The sequence below is a fragment of the Syngnathus acus genome, chromosome 15, assembly GCF_901709675.1.
Source record: "Syngnathus acus chromosome 15, fSynAcu1.2, whole genome shotgun sequence".
Taxonomy (NCBI): domain Eukaryota; kingdom Metazoa; phylum Chordata; class Actinopteri; order Syngnathiformes; family Syngnathidae; genus Syngnathus; species Syngnathus acus.
This window is the reverse complement of record NC_051100.1, coordinates 6871189-6892939: the sequence shown is the minus strand read 5'-3', so window position 1 is coordinate 6892939 and position 21751 is coordinate 6871189. Positions and strand designations below refer to the sequence as shown.

Sequence of the window (21751 nt, the reverse complement as noted above, 5' to 3'; positions counted from 1 at the left end):
ATGAGATGCTCTGCCTCTGCTAATAAAACTAAAAACATCAGCTACAGAACTGTGTAGGTACTTAATTGATTAATAATGAAATTTATTTTCATACTTTGAACAGTTAACACTACCCTATAACAGTTTATTCTACTGATTTTTATTATATATATTTTTTTCTCAGATAACATTCCATTAATCATACATATAGTTCATATTTTAACAAAAATGTGGTTAAATAGTGAGCAAATGTAGGACTAAGAAGAAAGCATCAAAACCATTTTATCACAGTTTAATAGCATTCACACAGACATACATTGACAGTTTTCTTATTTTTACAAAAAAGGGAGCCTTCCCTGGACAGAAAAAGCAAATTGTTGTAGCCACTTTAAAAATGAACTCAGCTGATTGCAGTAGTGCTTAACTACAACAGGAATGACATTCAAACCAAATCAACCATCTTGTCTGACACGGTTACAAAAATGTCATAGCTGTGGCCTTTGTGGGCAACAAATCTCTTCATATTAAATGCTTCATTTGAGGCACTGCAGCATGACCAAACAAGCAAATTACTTGAAAACTGTAACGCAAACACTGCTGACTGAGGTGATGGCAAACCAGAGCACGGAGGCTGAAAGATAAGACACAGATTGTGTATAGCTCAGACCATGTGCCCCCCCCCCCCTCATGCTGGAATTACTCCCAAATTGAATTGCAAGTCTCAACTATTAGTCTCTTTGGCATCTCTGTCAGGAATGTCTTGTGAGCTGGAAAGGGGTGGAGGGAAAGGGGGGGGGGGGGGCACAATGACAGCATTGGACAGTGTAGAGCATTCAGGGACAATCTCTTCTTGGATGTGGAAGTTAAGAAAAAAAAGTAGTAACACAACTGTGAGAAGCCAATTATTAACTTTGTCATCCACATGCATGTAACACTGATGGGATACATTATTTCCTACAGGCGAACTATGTACATGTTAAAATTAGCGGCCATATTTATGTACATGGTAACACGGTGAGTAGTCATCGCTTTAAAGATGGGACTCTGTCAAGAGTCTTTAAAAAGTGCTCACATCAGACTGTTAGCAGGTAGAACCACGAACCAAGGTACTGTCCACAAGTAAGTCTGCGCTGGTCTTGGATGGTTCCGTGGGCATGCAGGGGGGAGCAGGAGGCACGAATGAGGGGGACTGAAGGATGTCAGCGTAGTGCTGGCTGGGTTTGGTTTCCCTCTGGAGAACTTTTCTCAGCAGAGGTTTGAGGAGGCCGATTGTCACCTGATCACTCTGTGGGTCAGCAAAGGGAGCTGGAAAAGAGTCGGGCCTGAAGGCCACGGAAAGGGGCGAAGAGGACGACGTGCTGGGCGGCGGGAGGTTTTTCAGTACCAGGTTCAGAATGGTGGTGACGGTGATGTCCTCAGGGCACAGCACCCACAGCAAATCCAAGTAGGGGTCCAGTTCTCTGTGCTGGGTCACCTCACACAGCAGTGTAGTGAAGATCTCCTTGTTCAGCAGGGGACTCTGTTTGCAGAACTTCTGGGCCACCTCGGTCACCTTCTCCCACTGCTGCTGTCCAATCAGAATCCTTAACGCCTGGAGGATGGCATTGGGCCGCCCGCTGACCATTAACACTTCCACCTCTAGTTCCTGCAACTGGTCTCGATGCGTTCTCGCCGACGACAGCACGCTCAGGGCACGCTTATAGAGAGGCACGTTGTTCTCGCCGTTGTCTCCTCCACCGGTGGGGAAGCTCCAAGTGGAAGCGGCCAGGCTCAGCCCCAGTCCGGCTGAACCCTGCTGCTGCTGGCTGAGCTCGAGGAAGCGCGGCAGCTGAGCGGGCTGGACGCGTAACACCGAATGGCAGAGGAGTTCAAAGACGGGCAGGGCGACAGGTGAAGCGGAGCTTGTCGACTTGGATGTACAGTTGGCGTTGTGATCTGCTTTGGAGCTCTTCCTATGCTTTGACCCACCGTTTGTAAGTGGGACTGAAGCTGGGAAACTCAGCGCGGGACCAAGGACAGTTTTCCATACATCTGGTGATGCCTGGCTGGACAGAGAGCCATCCCCATTGTAGTGGAGCTGGAGAGCAGCTTGCGCCGCCCTCCACGCTTGACACGGGAAGACGTCAAAGATGGAGTTGAGGTAGAGCAGGTCGTCTCGATGTAGCTCCGAGGACCACAGCAGCCGGGCTATTTCTTTTCCAACTAGACTCTCGCAAAGCGCCTCCACTTCTTTCAGGCTGCCCCTCACTAGAGCCCGCTTCAACTCTTCCACAGCCACCAAGGCCTTCAGCTCAGGCTCCAGTGAGACTTTTAACTTGTCCTCCCCCACATCGCCTCCAATTTCTCCATTTTGGGATGGCTCTTCTGCGCTCTGCTTGGGCCCCGAGCTGAGGTAGTCATTGAGGATGGATGCTAAAGAGATGGGTGCCTGGAATCTCCCTCCTTTCTTTAAGGAGTCCACAGTGAGTCGGGTGCTACTCAGGCTCCTCTGCTGGTAATATTTACATGCCTCCTCAAACACGGCTTCCACCAGGAGTGCTCCAGGGTGAATGTTCTCCGCTGCAGTGAAAGAAGGCAACTTCAGTTTTAGGTTAATGCTGTCTGTATCCTGACGCACCACTTGAAAAAGTCCAGTTTCTGAAAACAAGTGCGGTGATCCATCAGTTTTTATGGGAAATAAAAACCCCTCCCTGTCTAGTGTTATCATTTCCAGTTCTCTACCACACTTTGAGTCAATAAGATAGAGTTTTTGGCTTAAGACCAGCACCAATGTGTCCTGGTATGTGCAGAGGCTGATGTGTGTTGAGTATGTAAGCGGACATGTGTCGGCCATCTTGTATATTTGGCGCAGCACCCCATCGCTTTGCAGGAGACACACCCAGCCCGTGTTGAGAAGAAGCAGCAATCCTCCACAAGCCGAAGGAGCGACATTGAGGATCTCAGGGGGGTCAAGCGCAGACAGAAACCCTAAACAGTCTGCGATCAGTTTCCTAAAGTCCGACTCCTTCGTCGACTGTTTTTTCAAGGGGGTGGCTTGACACACCGTGCTGATCCGGAAGGAGTCCTGGCGAGGGCACCAAGAGAGGAAGAATTTTCTCAGTGGTTTCAATTTGACATCCGGAAGGAGGTGCACGTACTGCCCCGAGGCGACCACCTTGAATCGAGGGTTGTTGTGGAGGGCGATTTTCACCCCTCCTAAAATGACAGTCCCCTCCTTCAACTCAAAGTCCCTCCTGCAGATACAATGTCTCAGCTTACTCCTGGGAGAGCTGAGGATGGGGGAGCTCTCTGAGGGGGGCCTCTCCTCACACCAGACGATTAGATTAGAGCAGGCGCACACAGACACCACTCGGGCCCGGGGACTGTTACACAAGTCGGCTGTTTGCAGGGGACTCCAGCCTCCTTTGGAATCTTGGAACTGCCAAAACTCTGATCGTCCGTTCTCGTAAATCACAGCTACAGTCACAAAGTCCCTGTTGATGCCATTATTATTAGTGTCCAAATATAAAAGATCCACAATGGGAACGCTTTGCGTGGAACACAAATCCAGCTTCCTCTCAACTTGACTCAGCTGAGGTCTTTCATACTTGTCCAGAGTCACAAGACCAACCTTCGGCTTGTGGAGGATGACATGAACGTGACGTCCATCTGCGCTCAGACGAACGTTTGAGAGTCTGTTGTCAAGATCGGTCTTTAAACTCTCGTGCAGCTCATTCTTGTCGGTATAGTCCTCAAAATCAGACAGTTGCCTCAGCGCAAAGCGCGACATGACTCCCATCAAGCGAGTAACGGATGTTCGTATTAACCAGTCCGCGAGCCTGCGTAGCACACCGACCTGCTAATCGAAAGGCATCACGTCATGTCATGTGAGTGTTATTCACTCGCCCTTGACGTCCGTCGGATGGCAACATAAACTCTGACATCGCTCGGCTTCAGGATGACCTGACATTAGCAGATGACCGGAGAACTACGCCGATCACTGCGAGCACAGATCCAGGAGTTTGGAAGAGTGAACGGCCTCCGACTCATTCCGATGCTACGCGGAGCTAGCTGACATCACGGGACTGTTTATATCCGGATACACAAGGTAATTTGCATAAGAGGGCGGAGTAAGGAAGAATGCGCACGCACTCCACTGTGCCATGCCACTTCAACAACGACTCGCTGGTGTTATAATTTTAAAACGATTAAAAAAAAAACAGTTTTAGAAAACCTTTTCATTCTTAGGGCAATGTAAGAAACTGAAACTTGTAGATGCATTAAGTTTTTAAAGACTGGTTGCTTTTAGGAGTACTGTTTAAATTGAGTTGCTCTGAATTAAATCATCTTGTGATCCCAATAACATTAATCACATCAAGAAGAAAGTTCCACAGTCTCCCACTTGCGCCTGACCTTGAATACCTACAGCAATGTTTCAAGATTTCAGATCGAGATTTATGCTGCACAACATTGCTGTCTCAAAACATTCAACTTTTGCGTGCACCTTCCATTAATATCCAGTAGGTGGGGGTATTGATCCTCAGAAACGGCATTTCTTCAGAGACAACCACTTTTTGTAGTCCTCGAGTCCAACTGGGTCCGTTGTTATATTTATATATCTATTAAATATGATTGATCAATCAGACAAATGTTATCACCCTTTATTATGAATGCTAAAATTCTAAAGCATCAATAACTCTCTCTCTCTCTCTCTCTCTCTCTCTCTCTCTCTCTCTCTCTCTCTCTCTCTCTCTCTCTCTCTCTCTCTCTCTCTCTCTCTCTCTCTCTCTCTCTCTCTCTCTCTCTCACTCTCTTTGCACATACTACATATTAGTTGATTTCAGTTAAGACTGCAAGGTCAGACATTATCACACAGGCTAGATAGAGTTGCCCCCTTGCAAGAGTAGTATAAGAGTAGCGACCTTGGAGTTGGGGGTTTGACCTTTCACAATCTTGCAGAGAAGGATCCACAGCGGTGTATCGATCTTTCTGGCATACATTAAATAGTTAAATTGAGAAGGCAGCCTCCTGGAAATTACTATCAGCATAGCGAACACTAAAGATAAAGAACTAACAAGCGCACACGCAATGTGGAGTTTTGCTTGGGTGTTTTATTGAAACGTTGTACAGCACCACACTGAGTTGCATTGCATTTCTTTCTTGTGGAATAAGGAAAAACATGGTCATTTCACTTAACACTGCGGTGGGTGGGTGAGAAAGTAAAGCGAGTGTAGGTGTTGGGTAAATTGGCGATCTCTTTCTTACCTTGTCTGTTCAGCCCTTTTGAAAATGTCCATTCCGCTCTAAGTATGACTCAGCTGTTATCATGGAACAAATTAAACTCATATTTGGTACACTGCTTGTGCATATTCATGGGATGTGAACATTACTTTAGCAATCCACAAGGGTATAATGCACACAATACACATGATGCACTTTTCATAACGTTACATTGTTTCTGTTTCGTAAGGTCCCTAGATGTTCACTTAAGGCTTATTATGGCTGATGTTTCTCTATTGGTACCACCAGTGACTTGACCCAGCTGCAATTTCTATTTGGATTGATTCAAAATAACTTGGGTGCTGACCGGCTCCTCTTTCACTGACTACACATGGGATTCCGCCTTTGTGAAATTAGGCTGCATTCAGCACAACAGTAAGATGGGTGAAGAGCTAACTGTACAAAGTTTCTCAAACAGCAGCTTCTGACGCACAAAATGACTTTGCTGTTTGGCTTCATTTGCACATAAGATTGCTCAGATAAAAAGAAAAAAAAGAGAGCTGTAGGTGTGTTGTCATAGCAACACAGCTGAGTGGGGACACATTTATTGTGTCTGGCTCCAACATTTCCCAGTTTTTCCTGAAATTGTTATTGTTTATTTTTTTTCTTAAATTGCAAAATGTACAAAAAAAAAAAAAATCAAACATTTTCATCAACTGTAAAATAATAGCTTGGGTGTTTGGTCATAAATTGCGTGTTGACAGCCAATCACAAATGTATATATAAATGGCAAGACCTTACGTGTGTCTCCTGTGTATGCGTTTCATAATTAAGTGGCTCATCCACAACAATAAAACGGGCATCTGTGCTCTCTTGAATACCGCCTGGAGTTGACAACAAAATTGAGGTAATGAAGCAAAGCCCGCGACACTGAATTTGCCTTTTTAATTACCTGCAATAAAGCATCACGCCACCATTAGCGTCCTTGATTATTTTGTAACCATACATTTAATGAACCTTATCATAAGGACACAGCCATTAAAGCTGTGTATATTCTGTATTGATCTGACTCAGAGGCATGCTAGTGTCCTGGCTCTATCTAGTGAGTTTGTTTAAGTAGCCAGCCATTTTACATTCATAATTCATAAACGGTAGTATATTCAAAGATAGATATTTGGGGAGAGAGGGCTCTTTGGTGACATACGGTATACTTGCTGCCATTTATGTCTCGTGTATTATGGCACACAGAAATGCAGATAAATTCATTGGACATTTATACGGTGGATATAAATAGTCGACACAACCTTTTTTAAATGCAAGGGATTTGTGAGAGGAAAATGAGATGAAAATAAATCCTTTCAAATTCATTATTGGGGCTTATAACTTGTATACCAACTACAGATTAAGGTGCCTTCGATTAACCCCTAATGACTTTGCTTTTAAAGTTTTCCCGACATTTTTTTTTTGCATTTAACAGAAACATTAAGTTTTTATGCTATTACAAACTGTTAATTTGAACTGTTCATAAGTCACTCCTCCACACCTTGGCTCACTGTATGTTTTGTGTGGTGAAGTGTTATGTTTGTATTATGTTATCAAACTACTTGACGATGAGTAAATCACGTGATCCTTTCACATGCCGATTAATTCATAAAGTCGAGAAATCATTCTCGTAAAAAGTACAATTTGTTTTTTTCCTAACTTTGCAAACAGTGTTGTGTTGAGCCTGACATTTAGATTCTCATCTTTTATTCAGTGTAAACATTAGCTTCCTGTTGAATGGTCCATAAGTGGTCCTAAGAGAAAGGTTTGTCTCGTTAGCAGTTTAATGTCCTCCCTCATCAGCTGAGGAAAACTTCCGTCTCTCCGTGTTGTCGGATGCTAACAGCGAGATTATTATTGCCAGTATTGCTTGTTGCTGGAAAACGGGCACTTGAGAGCAGAAACACGGAAACAAAACAGTTATTATTAGAGCTATAAAACTTCAACTATAGGCTGAGGGGTGCTTCAAAACAAAGCCGATGCCCTTGCTGACATTTTACTAATACTATAATAACCCGACAACCAAACTAGACCAAAAGACTACCGAAAATCGTAATCAGGCGCAAATCCAGTTCTCGAAAATGACTGGGATTGCATAATGACCTGATATTTTTTTTTCTAGGTTTTCTTCTTTGGGAGTGCAAAAATCCTCGTGGGCTATTTCTGAAACACATCGTAAGACAGCAGTTGCTTTGAACACAACACAAGCATATTCACCACTGCAAAAACATTTGCTTCTGCAGCCCTTTCCTGTTGGCAGCACAAAGACGGGTAGCAGGTGCAGCCCGGCGACCCGCTCTGGTAAACACTTCATTCAAACTGGCGGGGAAGCCTCTCTGGATCAGACCCTGCATCAGCAAGCTTCTTCCTATGCTTGGAAAACACGTACATGCTTGCCATTTGTCACAAAGTGGACTCCCTCTACTGTTTGCTACTCTCTGGAAGAAACTCAGCACTGCATGGTGCTTGTAATTGACTGCCTCCTACTTTGAGATAGCATCACATTTATCTGTTGACAGATCAATATAAAGCCATTAATCAAATTGATCAACGCGTGCCAGCGCCTTTAATTGTGAACTCGCCTCAATAAAACAATGTCTACCTCACAATCCATCCTCCCTGAAGCGAAGCTTGCGTCGCTTGTGTGTACTTTGATCGATCACTAGTGGCGCCCAGGCTGGGTTTTAAAATTCAAGAGAGCTCTCGCAGATCAATAAACATCTGGCTGACCACAAGAGCTCCGTAAAGTGCCACAAACGAAGCTGGATTTACTTTACATGGACTAACATGTACAGTAGATAAAAGTGAAACATACTACATTACAGCAAGCGATAACTTTTGGTTCCTTTTGCAATTAAGCGTGTGCCACTGTAAAGGTTACCCTACAGGTAATTGACATAATTGATTATGTATACAGTATCCTGTGGCGTGGCGCCTTGCAGGGCTGATGCAGCCCCAATGCATCATGGGAGTGTGAAATGGTGGCTGTGCTCAGCGTCATATAAAAAGGGAATACATGTCTTGTCTGACACATCGGTTGCATATTATTGTAGCATGAGAGGAATTGCTGCGCATTGCAACGTTATTATTTTTAAATAGGTTAAAATTTGTTATCATTCACTTTCTAAATTAATTTCTAAAATAATTTTTAAAGCAGCAATCCAGATAGGCCTGAACTTTCACTTAGGAAGTCAACTGTTTAACTCCAGTACAGAAATAGCCATGTGCCCTTTGGTGTGCGACTTTGTCACGTGTTTTAGTTTTTTTTATTTAAGTCGGTATTCTTGAAATTGAAGTGACCTGTGCAAGAAAGCAAAGCAAATGCACATATTAAAAATGCATATGGGGAGTGAGGTGGTGGTGTGTGTCAATGTGTGTCCTCTCGTGTGTGTTTGTGTGTTTCGTCACCACACTGGAACTTTTTCGTAAGCGTACTTGAAACACAAAAGAGAGCAAAGCTGTTCCATTATTCAAATATTTGCCCTAACCCCTTACCACAGTTGACGTGCACTTGTTTGTGATTTGGGAACTGATTGTGTTGACAATTCTTTAAGGTCCACCGTCCCTCTTTAGTGTTTGACACTTTTGGGAAATGTGGCTGCCGTCAGGGCAAAGGGACAGAAAGTCTCCCGCCAGTTCTTATCAAGCCTTTCACTTAAAGTCCACTCAAAGTTCCAAACTTGCGTAACGTCTTGTATTAAAGATGAGTCCAAAAATCCATGAAATAGTCATGAACGGGGACCGTAGTCTCAACCCTGTTTGTCTCAAATGGGCTCCAAATTGACCAATTCAAAACCTAAAGGTAATATGCGTGAATTTAAAAGCCTCTCTAAGAATTGGAGCAGAAATACTAATATTGGAAGTACGCAAGTTCAGAGACTGAAAAAGAATGTGTATGATCTCATATCCTTTTTTTTTTTTTTAGATACCTAGACTCCATTTGACTCCATGGTTTGAGTTTTATGCTTTTGATTTATGATAAAGGTATTTTTTTGCAAGGGGATAAAAGCTTATGAAAGTAGAACCTTGAGGCCTCATAAGAAGCCTCTCTGCCTGCAAATGTTGCAAACACAGATGGCGCGCTTCACCTCAGAGGCCAATCTAACCTGTCTTGGCTTATTGAGAACATCCACTGTTGATTTCAGCCTCTTGAAATATTCAAGTTCTGCCTTATTTTAGTGCTCTGAGATTTTACATTTATTTTTTGTATTTATTGTCATTTAGATTTAAATACTGAATGAATTGAAATGAATGAGGGGTTGGGGCACCATGTATTTTGAAAATCTTTGACAGACAAGATATGTCACGCAACATGTAGAACTTGACAAGTTTGAGACAGCAAAAATGAGTGATTGAATGCAAACTTTAATTGTCATGTCACATTTATCACTAACAAGCTTTTGTGACTCTGCAGGTCGACTGTTTGAGTGTGTGGGGCGGGATTTGCAAAGCGATGCAGGTACATGCTATCCTAGATATTAAGCGCTGATCACAACATTTTCATACGCTTCTATTTTTAGGCTCTCTGCTTCATATAGCAGTGCTTCAAATAACCCGAGAGACAGTCTCGTTCATGAGCAGCCTCTGTGAAATGAACTTTTTAATGGTGTAACCTAACCATGAGTTTTTTGTGTGGAAATGTTTTAAGGAAGCATCTATCAACTTTTAGCCAACTCATTCTGCTGATTTTAATAGACTATATCAAATCTACTTACACATTTTTTGACACGGTTTTAATGCACAATTAATTATACACTGGCATAGCCAGTAGTGAATTAGTTTTTTCCCCACACAGTTCAGAAACTCGCATCTTAGGTTAATTGAAAAGCCTAATTCAGTGAGCGTTACTTCCAAAAAGATCAACTAAATCACTAATGTTGACATCTATTCAACCAAGACATAAAGAATTTTACACAACAAAATAAAAATAAATAGTGGAACCTCAGATGATGAACTTAATTTGGTCCAAAACATGATCCCATTTTTTTTTTTTGATTCTACTCTATGAGGTCCGACATCATCTCCAACTATCACCTATACTCTTGCCCAAATAAAACCAGTCTTGCCTTCATGTTAACAAACTGGTGGACATTGTTCTCTTAGTAGCCTTATCTTTTCGGGAAAAAAAAAAAAATGTTACAACCCCACACGGCATTTCTGGTGCTGGCTGAAAAATCTTTGAGGAGAACTTCAAGGCAGTACTTCTATCCTACTTCTAATTACTATTCATGGTTTAAAAACGATCTGATGTTTTGACACCATGCATGACATCTCACAAAGGGTTTCCAGGATTTCCATCATACAACATATGATCTGTTCTTATGAGTCATGTATTGTTATATCGCCTATCACTGGCTCATTATAATGTGAACATTCTCTGGCTCAGTGTCGTTTCGGGTCCACGCTTTGCTATTTTGACATCCCCCTCCCTTCCTGCTGGGAGATTAATTAGCCGTCTACCTCTGAGATCGGCGTAGGTGCCTCTTGGCATCTTTCACCCTCATCTCTCGCTCTCTTTCGGTTTGTTCTTTTGTACTCGTTGTGTCTGGCGGATGAGATACCGCAGCGATGGAAGATACTTTGAATTCTTCCCGTTAGCTAAAGAGTAATTGCTTCTGTCATTTTACCAGAGCTAAATTTGACAGATGTCTTCTTGATGTTCCTTCAGAGGCAAAATGTGGAAAGGGTTACTTCATTCATATTCGATGCTGTATGTACAAACGATGTTGCGGCACATGGGTCACTCACAAAGAAAAATCCCAAAGTCTTTGTTGATAAAAGGATCAATAACTCCGCTGGAGGACTTTACATGAAATGCTGCCCTGATTTGTGCCTCAGAAAAAAACCTGAAAGGGAACATGGCAGTCAGAACCATTAGCGGAAGAGTACTTAAAATGCTGCTTTGCATAATATTCCGTGCCTTGTCATTCCTGCTGAACTAAAAGTGCTGGCTTTAAAATGTAACGTTTTACAGGCGAGGGTCCAAATCATTTGCCGAGCAATTTGGAGAGGATATACCACTGGATAATCTTTAAGAGACATTCAACAATTGCTCACTTTGATTGTAAGGAGAGAGAAAGAAATTCAAATCCAATCTGATTGCTGAAATCTACTTCAGCATTTTCTTAGAAGCCTGCATAATGAGGAAAAATCATCACATGCAAATATGTAGTTTCTGTACTCCAAAGTCATTCACTTTGCATGACCAAACCTGAAATATTCATGTTTACTCTGACTGCAAAAATGCTTTTAAGAGCTGAACCTGTATAAAAATTGCCAGGGCAGCACTTTCTTCTGCATTTAACTGACATTCAGCTGGAAGTGTCAAATAAATCTATGGGCCCAATGTTTCAAAACAATGACTCTGCGAATCAACATTGAAATGTAATCTCCTCCATTTTGTGTCATGTTGCCACTTGATTTTCTTCCTTTCAAATTTGTATGAGTGATGTCATCAGATGCCACAACAATCTTAAATTAATGACTTGGAGGTACCACTACTTTGGATTGGATTGTCCTATATGGTTAAGGTCTTCATCCCATAGCTGTGTCACAATTATCGATTTGACTCTAGTGCTTTTCTCCCTTGGTGGAACTCTTCTATCCGTTCAAATTTTACTCAAGGCCTTTGGTGGTCAGCATCCATAGATAGTCAGACCACATGCAAACAAACAAAAATGGTGTCGTCTCCAAACCCGTGAGGGATTTGTGTGGGAACAATTGCTACAAACGTGGTTGAGGACACGGCAGGGCAACATGTAAGTACATTTATTAAAATAAATAAAGGTCATCTTTCGTTCTCGCTGCTATATGAAGAATGGGAAACATTCCAAATGCTGTCAGATGTTGATAAATGACTCGCTAGTGCATTTTTGTTTTCGCCATGAAATAAGAGCCTTGGTGAAGGAGTGTGTGTGTCGTACCCAAAGGCCAGCGAGCATGTTTAGCGAGTAAATGTCATGTGTAAATGGTTCGATCACGCGTCCCTCCCTCCACCTACGCCATGCCATTTCAGCTCGTATTGGCCTCAGGCCGTCAGGGTTTTGGCATGTTGCTCATGTGATTGCATGACTGACAGCTTAGACTGCCTCCCCCTTGGAGACTAACTGGATGGCTCTGGATGCTTTGTTCCTTCCACAAAACAAAACAGGAAAATCACTGAATTGTTTTTTCCTGATTCGACTCAGCTATAAAACGTCAAATTAAGTGTAATTGACAGTATTGCGGTATTTTGCCAATATCAAGATGCAAACATATTTAGAATGCACAATTGACAACAATTCCTTAATTGAAAAATGAACACGCGTGTATTAATCAATACACCCTTAAAAAAGTTGACCCAGCTTCCTGGGTCGGTCCAATTTGTAACTCAGCAATTTTAAGGGTGTACCCTTTACAGTCAATTATCTTCATATTTTATTGTCCCGGCCCTACTACACAGTAATATTCAGTCGCGGCTGGTAAAATGAGAAACATGACACAAATGAGCACCTTGTTCAACATTAGGTCAATCCTTATCATGTTGAGCGTAAGACTGTCCTCCTAAAAGCAAACACCACTTCGGACGTGATCTAATCAGGAAGAGCTCATGAAAGCGCCATCATTCCTCTCGCGGTATTTCACAGCTCAGTGACCAGCTGCCACTTTCCTATCGGTTCCCTCGCTCCCACTTCCATGTGTAATTGTCTCCTGCGCAGAGGGGAGGCTTCCCACTCCTGTGGCTCATTTATCAGGAAGAGGGGGGATGCCTGCACTCTATTGGCCTCCCGTGGGAGGACAGCAAGGCGGTGAAGGAATGGTGACGGGAAACGCGTGATGGACTTTCTACTCACAGGAGACGTTCAATGGGAGGGTTGGTCTGATTAGGACTGTCATACACACAGTCTGATGATATTCAATACAAGAGCTGTGTCACATAATGTATCTTGCCTTTCACCACTGATATCGCCGCAGATGCAATAATAAGGCAGAAACACTCAGTTTTGTCTCAATCGGACCACTTGGGGCTCTATGTAAATAAATTACTCAAATACGGGATGTAGATAAGAGAAAAAGTAGCCTGTGGCTACAAGTAGACATATAGAAGACATGTTAGGTCTCGTGTGCTGAGCTGTTCTTCTTGAATTCAGTGCCAGCCCAGTTCAAATGGATGTGACGTCTATAGTCGTCAATGGCAGTGAATGAATAAAGGTAAATAAAATCAAATACAAGCCAGATTTTTGAGAAAACACCATTGACCGGGACAGGTGAAACGACTTACTTGATCAAGTCAGGTAATTGTTAATGCGACCGTGTCGCTGTGTTGCAATCCCAAAAGAGTAGCTGCTACCCGTGGGCCTCGTAGTTGAATGGGAAGGGACGGATAGCGGCTGCGGTAGCTCAACTCCATCAATTTACCACTACTTCAGGCAATCCCTTGACCACCTCTGTGACAAATTGCCTCTTCAATTCAGTTTGGATTGGGTGTTGGCAAACAACTACTTATGTAGTCCTGGAGCGTGTATGTGCAGTTACAGTATGTTTTGAGCCAATGGAGAGTAGTCACTATCGTCTCTCTTCTTATGATGAACAGGGAGAGAAATGATGAAACGGAGATCTTAATTTAAAAAAAACATATAACAATTTATTTAATTAATGATTGTGTTTAAAAGGGACAATGTGGCACATGTTTCATTTGTAGCACTTCCATTTTGTTTTGTCATGTTAGTTGAAGTACTGTAGTTTGTTTGTTCATCAATGCTTTTCCACATCTTTGTTTTTTCTTTCTAATTTCCATTTTCTCCCTCCTCCGCCTTAGGTTACCTACATTTTATTTCCATTATTTTTCCCACCGCATTCGCTCATTCCTATTCTCTGCCTTTCTGTCGACTTCCTCTCAGTCTATCAGAGGCAAAGTCAGTCGAGTCAGAGGGCAGGTCCATCTGTACTCAGACCTCTAAATTAGTCTGCATGTATTTGTGTTTACGTATAGGTGTGTATTTATTTCTTACTACTTATAATTTTCATACTTGGGAATATGATATTTAAAAATCCTTAAAACCTTAACGCTTCAATTGTATGTGGTAAAATGTATTGGGCGCCTATGTGTTATTGTGGCATGTTTGCGTGAGGTCGAGGGGTGGGGGGCTCCAGCAACACATTTTGTGCTGTCAAAGCACATTGCATGTGAGTGATTACCTGTCATGGCAAGTGTAGAGCTCTGCTTACTCCCCAATCACATCACGACTGCCTTTAACATTCTCATCACTCTCTTGCTCTTTATCTTGCTTTTTACACCACTGTCAGTCCTCCTTTGTTTTTCTCTCACTCTCTTTTTCTAGGGCAAATAGTAGTTTACATGCCCAAAAATTGCTGGGTTGTTTTCTTCACTCACTCGTTGGGTAGTTTTGGATTTTGAGGAGGTTGGGTTACTGTTATCCAAAGTTAAGGGGCAAGGATAGCTCAGGGGGTCCACAAGAATAAACCCCCAAAAAATCACTAATAATAATAATAATAATAATAATAAACTCTATTGAAATCACTTAATTTCTTAATATATGGCTGACCATATAGGTTTGAAGGTGGATATCTGAGCCCATTTACCGAATTGAATTCCTTCATAGGAATTCAGCTGACTGGCAGTAAACTTGACCTAGGTATTCTTGAAAAACTGTTACTGCACACTTTCACCTCATGCTGGCAGGTGGATGACAATTGGATTCAGAAGCATCCAAACAGAGACATCTTGTTTGCTCCACTCTATGCAGCCTTGGGAGTGATGAGTAGAATGTTGATGGACTGAAGTGAATTTATGTGGGCTAAAAATGGCCAAACCATCCTCGTGGTCCTTAAGGGAATCAGTATTATCAAGGTCAGACTATCGAATACAGACCTTATCTAACATCACAAACACAAGGGATTCACAAGTGGGATTCTTGACTAATTCTGTCCCGCAAAGCCCATTTAGAGTTTTAACTACTAGGTCATTAAAAGGCACGCACAGGCGCACTATTAGCCAGCAAAAAAACCTCGGGGCAAAAGTCGACGCGTTCAGACAATAGATGAGTCTAATTCCCTCGTGTTGCCATAAATTAAAATGAAGACTTTCTACCACTTTATAAGCGTATTGACCGCACAGTAAATGCCAGTCTCAAGTGGGACGACACGGCGAGATGAGGCCTTTATGGATGGCAAAAGCACCGCTGCATTGATTGCGCCATACACCAGCCCTTCAATCAATGTGTTACCGTTTCTGAGCTGTTGACAAAGAATAATGAATATATGCAAATGGAGACATCTGCCCACTTGAGTGGCAACAGTTTATTTATTCAAACAGTTTGCCATCATTTTTGCATATGATATCGCTGGTTGTGCACTATTACACCCAGTGTGCTTGCAAACATGTCTCCTATCAGTGTGACTTCACAAGCACATGCATCTTTGCCTTATTTGCATTTACAGCACCTGATTACCACTTGTGCGACTATCGAGCTTGTGACTTAAAACCGATACATTCACACACCAGAAAGGACGTGAGATACGCCTTCACCTGCTAAGGGGATCCAATACATTAACATCCTGATGTAACATTTTGCCTTTTTAAATATAATAAATGACCAAGATAGTCTGAGTTTAGTTTTGCAATGATTTGTTATTGTCTTTGCTCGGAGTGATCTTGTTTTTAGTATCCAGTTAGACAATCAAATCCTAACAATTTAGTAATATTTTGGGTTGACAATTATTTTTCTGTGCCTCACATGGATATACTTTCTAAATGCTTTTCAGGTTTTAAGCACGATCACTTAAAAACCATCTCATTCCTTTGGAGAATCACGATTTTACTGAATAACTCTCAGAGCAATAAATAACCATGACTTGGAATAGTCATGCTTACTCTGTAGTGACTCAGGATCGACAAGATGAAAACAACACTGTTAATCCTCTTTCCATAGCTGTTGGCGACAAGATTGTTTTGGGTGGATTAGTTTTATTCTGCTGTATTCTGGATAATGAAGAGGATGAAATCCTGAGAATATTCAAATTTGCATTCATTTAATTACCCATACTGCCTTTGTTTGTGTATTCCATGTATTGCCATATAATTTCATCTAATATTCATCACAGGATGGGAGATGATTTTCTTCCTCGAGAAGCAAACACTTCATTTTGACAGATCATTAGCTCGACATTATCTTTCATTAGGCGCCTCGCCATTACTTATTCAACACTCCGAGGACGCTTGTGCACAATTACTGACATTCACACTCACACAATAGGAAGGCCATTCACGTCTAAGACTAAATTAGTAACTCAAGTGACACAATGCATTTGGCCATTGTTTGCGTGACTTGCAGGATTCATGTGACCTTAAGGGGGTTTGTGCTAACTAGGGACACTCAACTAAGATCATATAACATCTATGAAATATATGTGTAATTTCCGAAGTGTATGACCTTGAATGCACAATTTCAAAATCAACCATAATGTCGCTGGGTAGGTAAATGAGCTCATTTACATGTAGGGCAGTAGAAGCAGATCTGGCAAAAGCCGAACTGAGGCAGGGGTTTTATTTTCAGGACCTAGATTTGCCACCTTTGGTTATATAGACTTGTGCAAAACAATTTTCAAACGTCTAAGACGTCTAAGTTGGATTTCATCGACTCTTAACTATCGCAGTGCACGCAGGAAGTTCGCCAACCTGTAGACCACTGCTTAGTATAATAAAAAAAAGTGCTGTTTAATGATCTATATATGATTGTTTGCACTCCTATATATTATTATTATTATTGTTTGATAATTCCCAAACTTTATTAAGTTACCCATTTTATATCAGAAAATTTCAGAGGACACCGCCGAGGAAAAATGTCCAAAAATATATGAATATAATATTTGTAATGGATGAATAATAATTTTCTGAATAAACTAAGTTAAGTTGGATCATTTCCACCAGCACCCCTGATGATCTTTCGCGGTTCCACTGTACAGTCCCAATCACACGCGCACTATACAGATGGTCATAGTAATTGGCCAGGCAATATGTTTCACAGCAGATACAAGCATGCGGTGGTAGCGTTCAAATGGATGCTTTTAGGAGCCTCATCAGAGGAAGTGACTGCATCCTGATAATGCATCCCAACTCGCCACAATACAATAGTATCAGCAGCCACGCAACTTTTTTAAAAGCAGCCCTTGGCGATGTTAATGGGACAACACATTTGGGGGCTAAAGGCTGGCGCAGTTTATAGCCCACCAGACTCCATCCATCTGTCCTCTCGGCACATCGGCACTTTGCCTGTTAACGCTTTCCATCATATCCAGCATGTTCCCATAAGCCTTTACTCTCCATCCATCTCTCCAAAAGACTTTTTCTTTCTCCTGCCGCCCGTGCCATCTATCACATGTGTGACTTTATGGGTCCTCCCCTTACTGATGATTACTTAGCGGGCCGTAGAACCATTTGTGATTGTAAGTGATTGTCCGACACATTTGGGCTTTGTGTTCTGGGATGGAAAACAAGCGCAGGACAATTAATTGTGTTGACAGAAGCACAGCAATGATGTTAAAAGTCAGTCAGTGCAGATGACACATCAAGATGAAGTGACGTGATTAACAACCGTCATAGATTCCCCCGAGCGGTTGTTTCATGGAGAAAACCAGATTCAGACGTTTTCCTTGTGTGTCTTTATGTGAATGATCTCGATTGGCTTCCACGGGTGCTTATATTTTTAAAGTCAGCAATCGTAAATACAATCAAGGGACACTTCATTAAGTACACCCAGTCATAATTTAAGATGCATTCAAATTGAAAAAAATTAAAATGCATGTTGTTGGTTGATTGATGTTGATATTGAGTTTACACAGTGTGTTTATTATCTTTAGTAAAGTCAGGGTTGTAGGACACCCACTCAGTCACAAATCCCCATGTTACCAGCCGGATGTTTGCGCGCCTCTGTGCCCTGCTGTCTCCGAGGACATCTTTCAGGATAAAGGTGACATTAGGTGGCTTCGCCCCGGCTGACACCGGTCACCTCCCGGGGAGGCCGTGCTCCGTTCAGAGCCACTCCACTGACAGCAATGTGAGATTACAAAAGAAAAATATTGACCCATGTAGACTGGAAGCTTACGTTTGACTCAGCCTGAATGGAAATATCATGTTGTGGTGTCAGAGAGGATATGGCGTGACTGTTGGATGTGCGCTAATGAGCGCAATGAGGGGAAATGAAGTGCAAAGTCACTTCAGATTAAACTCAAGTGAACACAATGTTGCAATGTTGTGTCGAAAAACAGGGGAGGATGGCGATGCAAGAGGAAAAACATGTGTGTCGCCAAGAGTGCAGCTGTGCTTATTAGAGCTGTATATAACACGTGGCATTTACGTGCTGGCGGGACAAAAGATTCCTTAGACAGAGCCTCCCTGAAGATGGAGTTTGTATTTATAAATGGTGGTATTTAAATGTGCATTATTATTAATTAGGAGGAATTGATCTTTTCCTGTGTGAAAAGGGTCTCTGGAGGGAACCTTGTGTAAGCATAATTTGCCATTCAGGTCATCTTTTCCTCTGTCACGCAGCTCAAATAAAATAAAAAAAAGATGGTTTGAATATGCACAAGGTGAGGAAAAGACGTCAAGTTTGAAAGAAGAAGATGGATTAATCACATGGACTTCTTGGGGACTTAATTTGATTGACAGTCATTGAACTCCAATCAGACCTTCATTGAGCATTTATAAAGGTGACGTTTCTGCTGCCCTCCATGTCTCCAAATGACAGACATTTTCTAGATGAGCGTATCACTTTGCTTTATGACTCTGAGCCACCGTTTTGGCCTTTCTTAATTTAAATAAAAAAATCACCCAGGATACAATCATAAAAAAGCTATTGAAGACTGTTTTGCATTCTGCATTTTCATCTGTGTTTGTGCACGTTGGCGTGCTTGCATGTTGTCAGTCAGTCAGTCTCGGCGGACATCTGCAGTCTCTCAGGCGCTGGCGGCTGAGGCCAAAGTGACAGCTCAGTGCTGGAGGACAGTGTCTTCAGCCAATAATGAAACCAAATGGAAAGTGTTGTTCACGTATTTGAAGTGCTTTTTAACGCCGCTTACCAAGGAGATTTTCGCTCTTTATTTCGGGAAGGTGTGGGAGGGGGGGCACCAAAATACCACCAGTGACAGCGATTGGGATGGTGATCATTCTTTTCTGCTGATGCTGCACTCGATATTCTGGGGCACCCACAAAAAAAAAAATCTTCGATGAATAGCTTTCTTAACCACAATGATTTGTCACTGTCGAGAACAAAACATGTTCCCGTAGGAATTTAATTGAATGTCAATCATGTTTGAAATAAAACATGTTTGAGTGGTATCCAATATATTGTGTCACTTGTTTTGAAGTTGCAACTGCCTTAGAGTTTTCTCTTATTTCTTGGATCGAGGTAGAGGTGATTAAAGACTTGATTTGAATGCACAAACACGCATCTTTTCGCTTTAGGGCTCTCAGTAGTGATTTGTGCTCTTAATATTCATAGTTCAATGCCAAGGGCAGGTGACTCACCTTGAAGGTGCGCTGAGAGCCAAAGGGTACATCTCAATTCTTTGATGCATGATCCTTCACCTTCTTCCTCTATTCCCTCTTTCCACTCAAACTTACATTTCAGACTTTTTACCAAGCATCCCTAATGTTAACTAAGAGTTTTCATATTCATCTAATTTACGATACGTATATTTATATTATATATATAGAACATTGACAATAAAATACGATGTATTTTAATAAAAGTGGGTGCTTTGTGTGAATCCACTGTCAAGTTTCATCATAAATCCTTCATCAGGCGTGCTGCAGTCTCAGACGGCCGCCTCATCACTGACTCTCTTATTCTCCTTATTTGCCGCGTGTATCATCAAATCCCCTCCAACGCGACGTAAATCGATCTAACGGCATCCCCTCGTCCTTGCCTTCATTTAAAATCTGGCTCTCCTCATCTCATTTTATTCAGCGCGGACAGAAATCCAATCAGTGTCCAATCGACCATATCTGTGAAATATTTTGTTGGTTTTGGTTGACAGGAAAATGGAAGCCCTTTGGTTATTGAGGGCCTCAGAAATAGACAAAATCCGAATGAGGGGAACTTTCAGAAATGAAAGTTGCCTCATTCTACGCTGTGCTTTGATGATTCAAAAGAATATTTTTGTAGTTCCACAGTTTGTGGTCAGCAATGATATTTTGGGTGAAAAGAGGTTCAATGCGTTCACACTAGTCAAATGCTCCAGAGTCAAATCTTTGTAATGTTTCAAGAGATGGTTGGAGATGTAGAAGTGTCTGGTGATGGTCTCCGTGAAGTCTTGACATTTTATTTGTCTATCAGTAAAAAGCATAAATGTAAACAAAGTCTGCACAGTCGAGGAGCCACACACAGTGGCGCCACCTTGGCACATCTTTCTACATGCTCGTGTGAGGTGGTTGCAACATAAAACAGAGCAAGAGCTAATTCGGAAGCATGTGCCGTTGCCGAGATCATTAGTTGAGAAGCAATTGATGAAAGTTGGTGTAACATCTCTTAGTGTGCAACTACAATTAAGACACCAAAAACACTATCATCTCCTCACAAAGGTCACAAATTGCACCAAGATTTTACAATTATTCCTCATTTGCTATTTTTTTGAGGGAAGCAAACCTCATCACAAGTGGTCACAGAAAAAAAATCAACTATATGTGAAGGTGCACTTTTTGACATTCTATTAGGGGGTGCGCGTGGTGATTTTGTGGATAAACAAACAGATCAAATATAATAAAATGTGGCTGAATGAAGGTTTGGAATGCAGAATTGTTCATTTTTGTGCAGTTGTCCGTGGTTGGGAGAGACGGGCTTGTTTTGTCGACCTCGTGCGCGCGCGTAACGCTAGTGAGGGCGGTCGCAGACGCGCGCACGGCTCACTCGGCAGCAAGACGCACGCAGAGAAGACGGGCAATTGCACGCCTTGCGTTTTGAAGCTTCATGGATCGGGAAATGAAGCTCGTTAACAGGTGTACGCAATTCGCTTAAGAGAAATTCTAAATACCCTCCATTGGGGAACCAGGCAACAGTTTTCCTCCTTTTCCTGGCGCGCTCGGAGGAAGACTAGAATAAAAAAAAGAATGAAGAACAAAAACCGAGAAAGCTTGACCGACTCCCGAGACCTGGATGGTTCGTACGACCCGCTGACGGGTGAGTGCTTTCAGCCTTTGGGCCACCGCCGGGTGTCGTTTGCTGTGGCAAAGATTCAATATGTTTTCTGCAAGTCCTCCTAATAAACTCCAGGGATGCTGAGCGCTCATAACCTGTGTTGCACAAGTTTTTAAATTGACATACGGCCACTTGGTGGTTGGCTGCATATAGTTCAGAGGTTGGAGGTTCAAATATGTGCTCACATGTGGAGTTTGCATCTTTTTCCTCTTTCCAGTGTTTGGCCTCCCACATTCCCAAAATATCATTCATTGGTTAATTGGTTCATTGTCCGTTATTTGTCAATGCGGCAAGTGCCCAGTGATTATATGCCCAGTGATTTACCAATCTAGGGT

At 42.2% G+C, this 21751-nt stretch overlaps 2 protein-coding genes across 4 annotated transcripts in view; one reads left to right on the top strand and one right to left on the bottom strand.

Moving 5' to 3' along the window:
• Positions 1–255: 255 nt before the first annotated feature.
• Positions 256–4071, bottom strand: LOC119134389 (Hermansky-Pudlak syndrome 6 protein). The gene has a single exon (XM_037271041.1). The coding sequence runs from the start codon at positions 3755–3757 to the stop codon at positions 1061–1063; it is 2697 nt and encodes an 898-aa protein (XP_037126936.1). The 5' UTR covers positions 3758–4071; the 3' UTR covers positions 256–1060.
• Positions 4072–21124: 17053 nt separating this feature from the next.
• The window catches only part of LOC119134425 (Kv channel-interacting protein 2-like), a 56172-nt gene continuing 55545 nt past the window's right edge, over positions 21125–21751 (top strand). For 2 of the 3 annotated variants that reach the window (XM_037271091.1, XM_037271098.1), the window contains exon 1: positions 21125–21398. In XM_037271091.1, coding sequence (XP_037126986.1) covers positions 21329–21398 — 70 coding nt within the window. In that variant the 5' untranslated portion in view covers positions 21125–21328. The remainder of the gene's footprint in view (positions 21399–21751) is intronic. The other variant, XM_037271097.1, reaches the window with a different exon arrangement.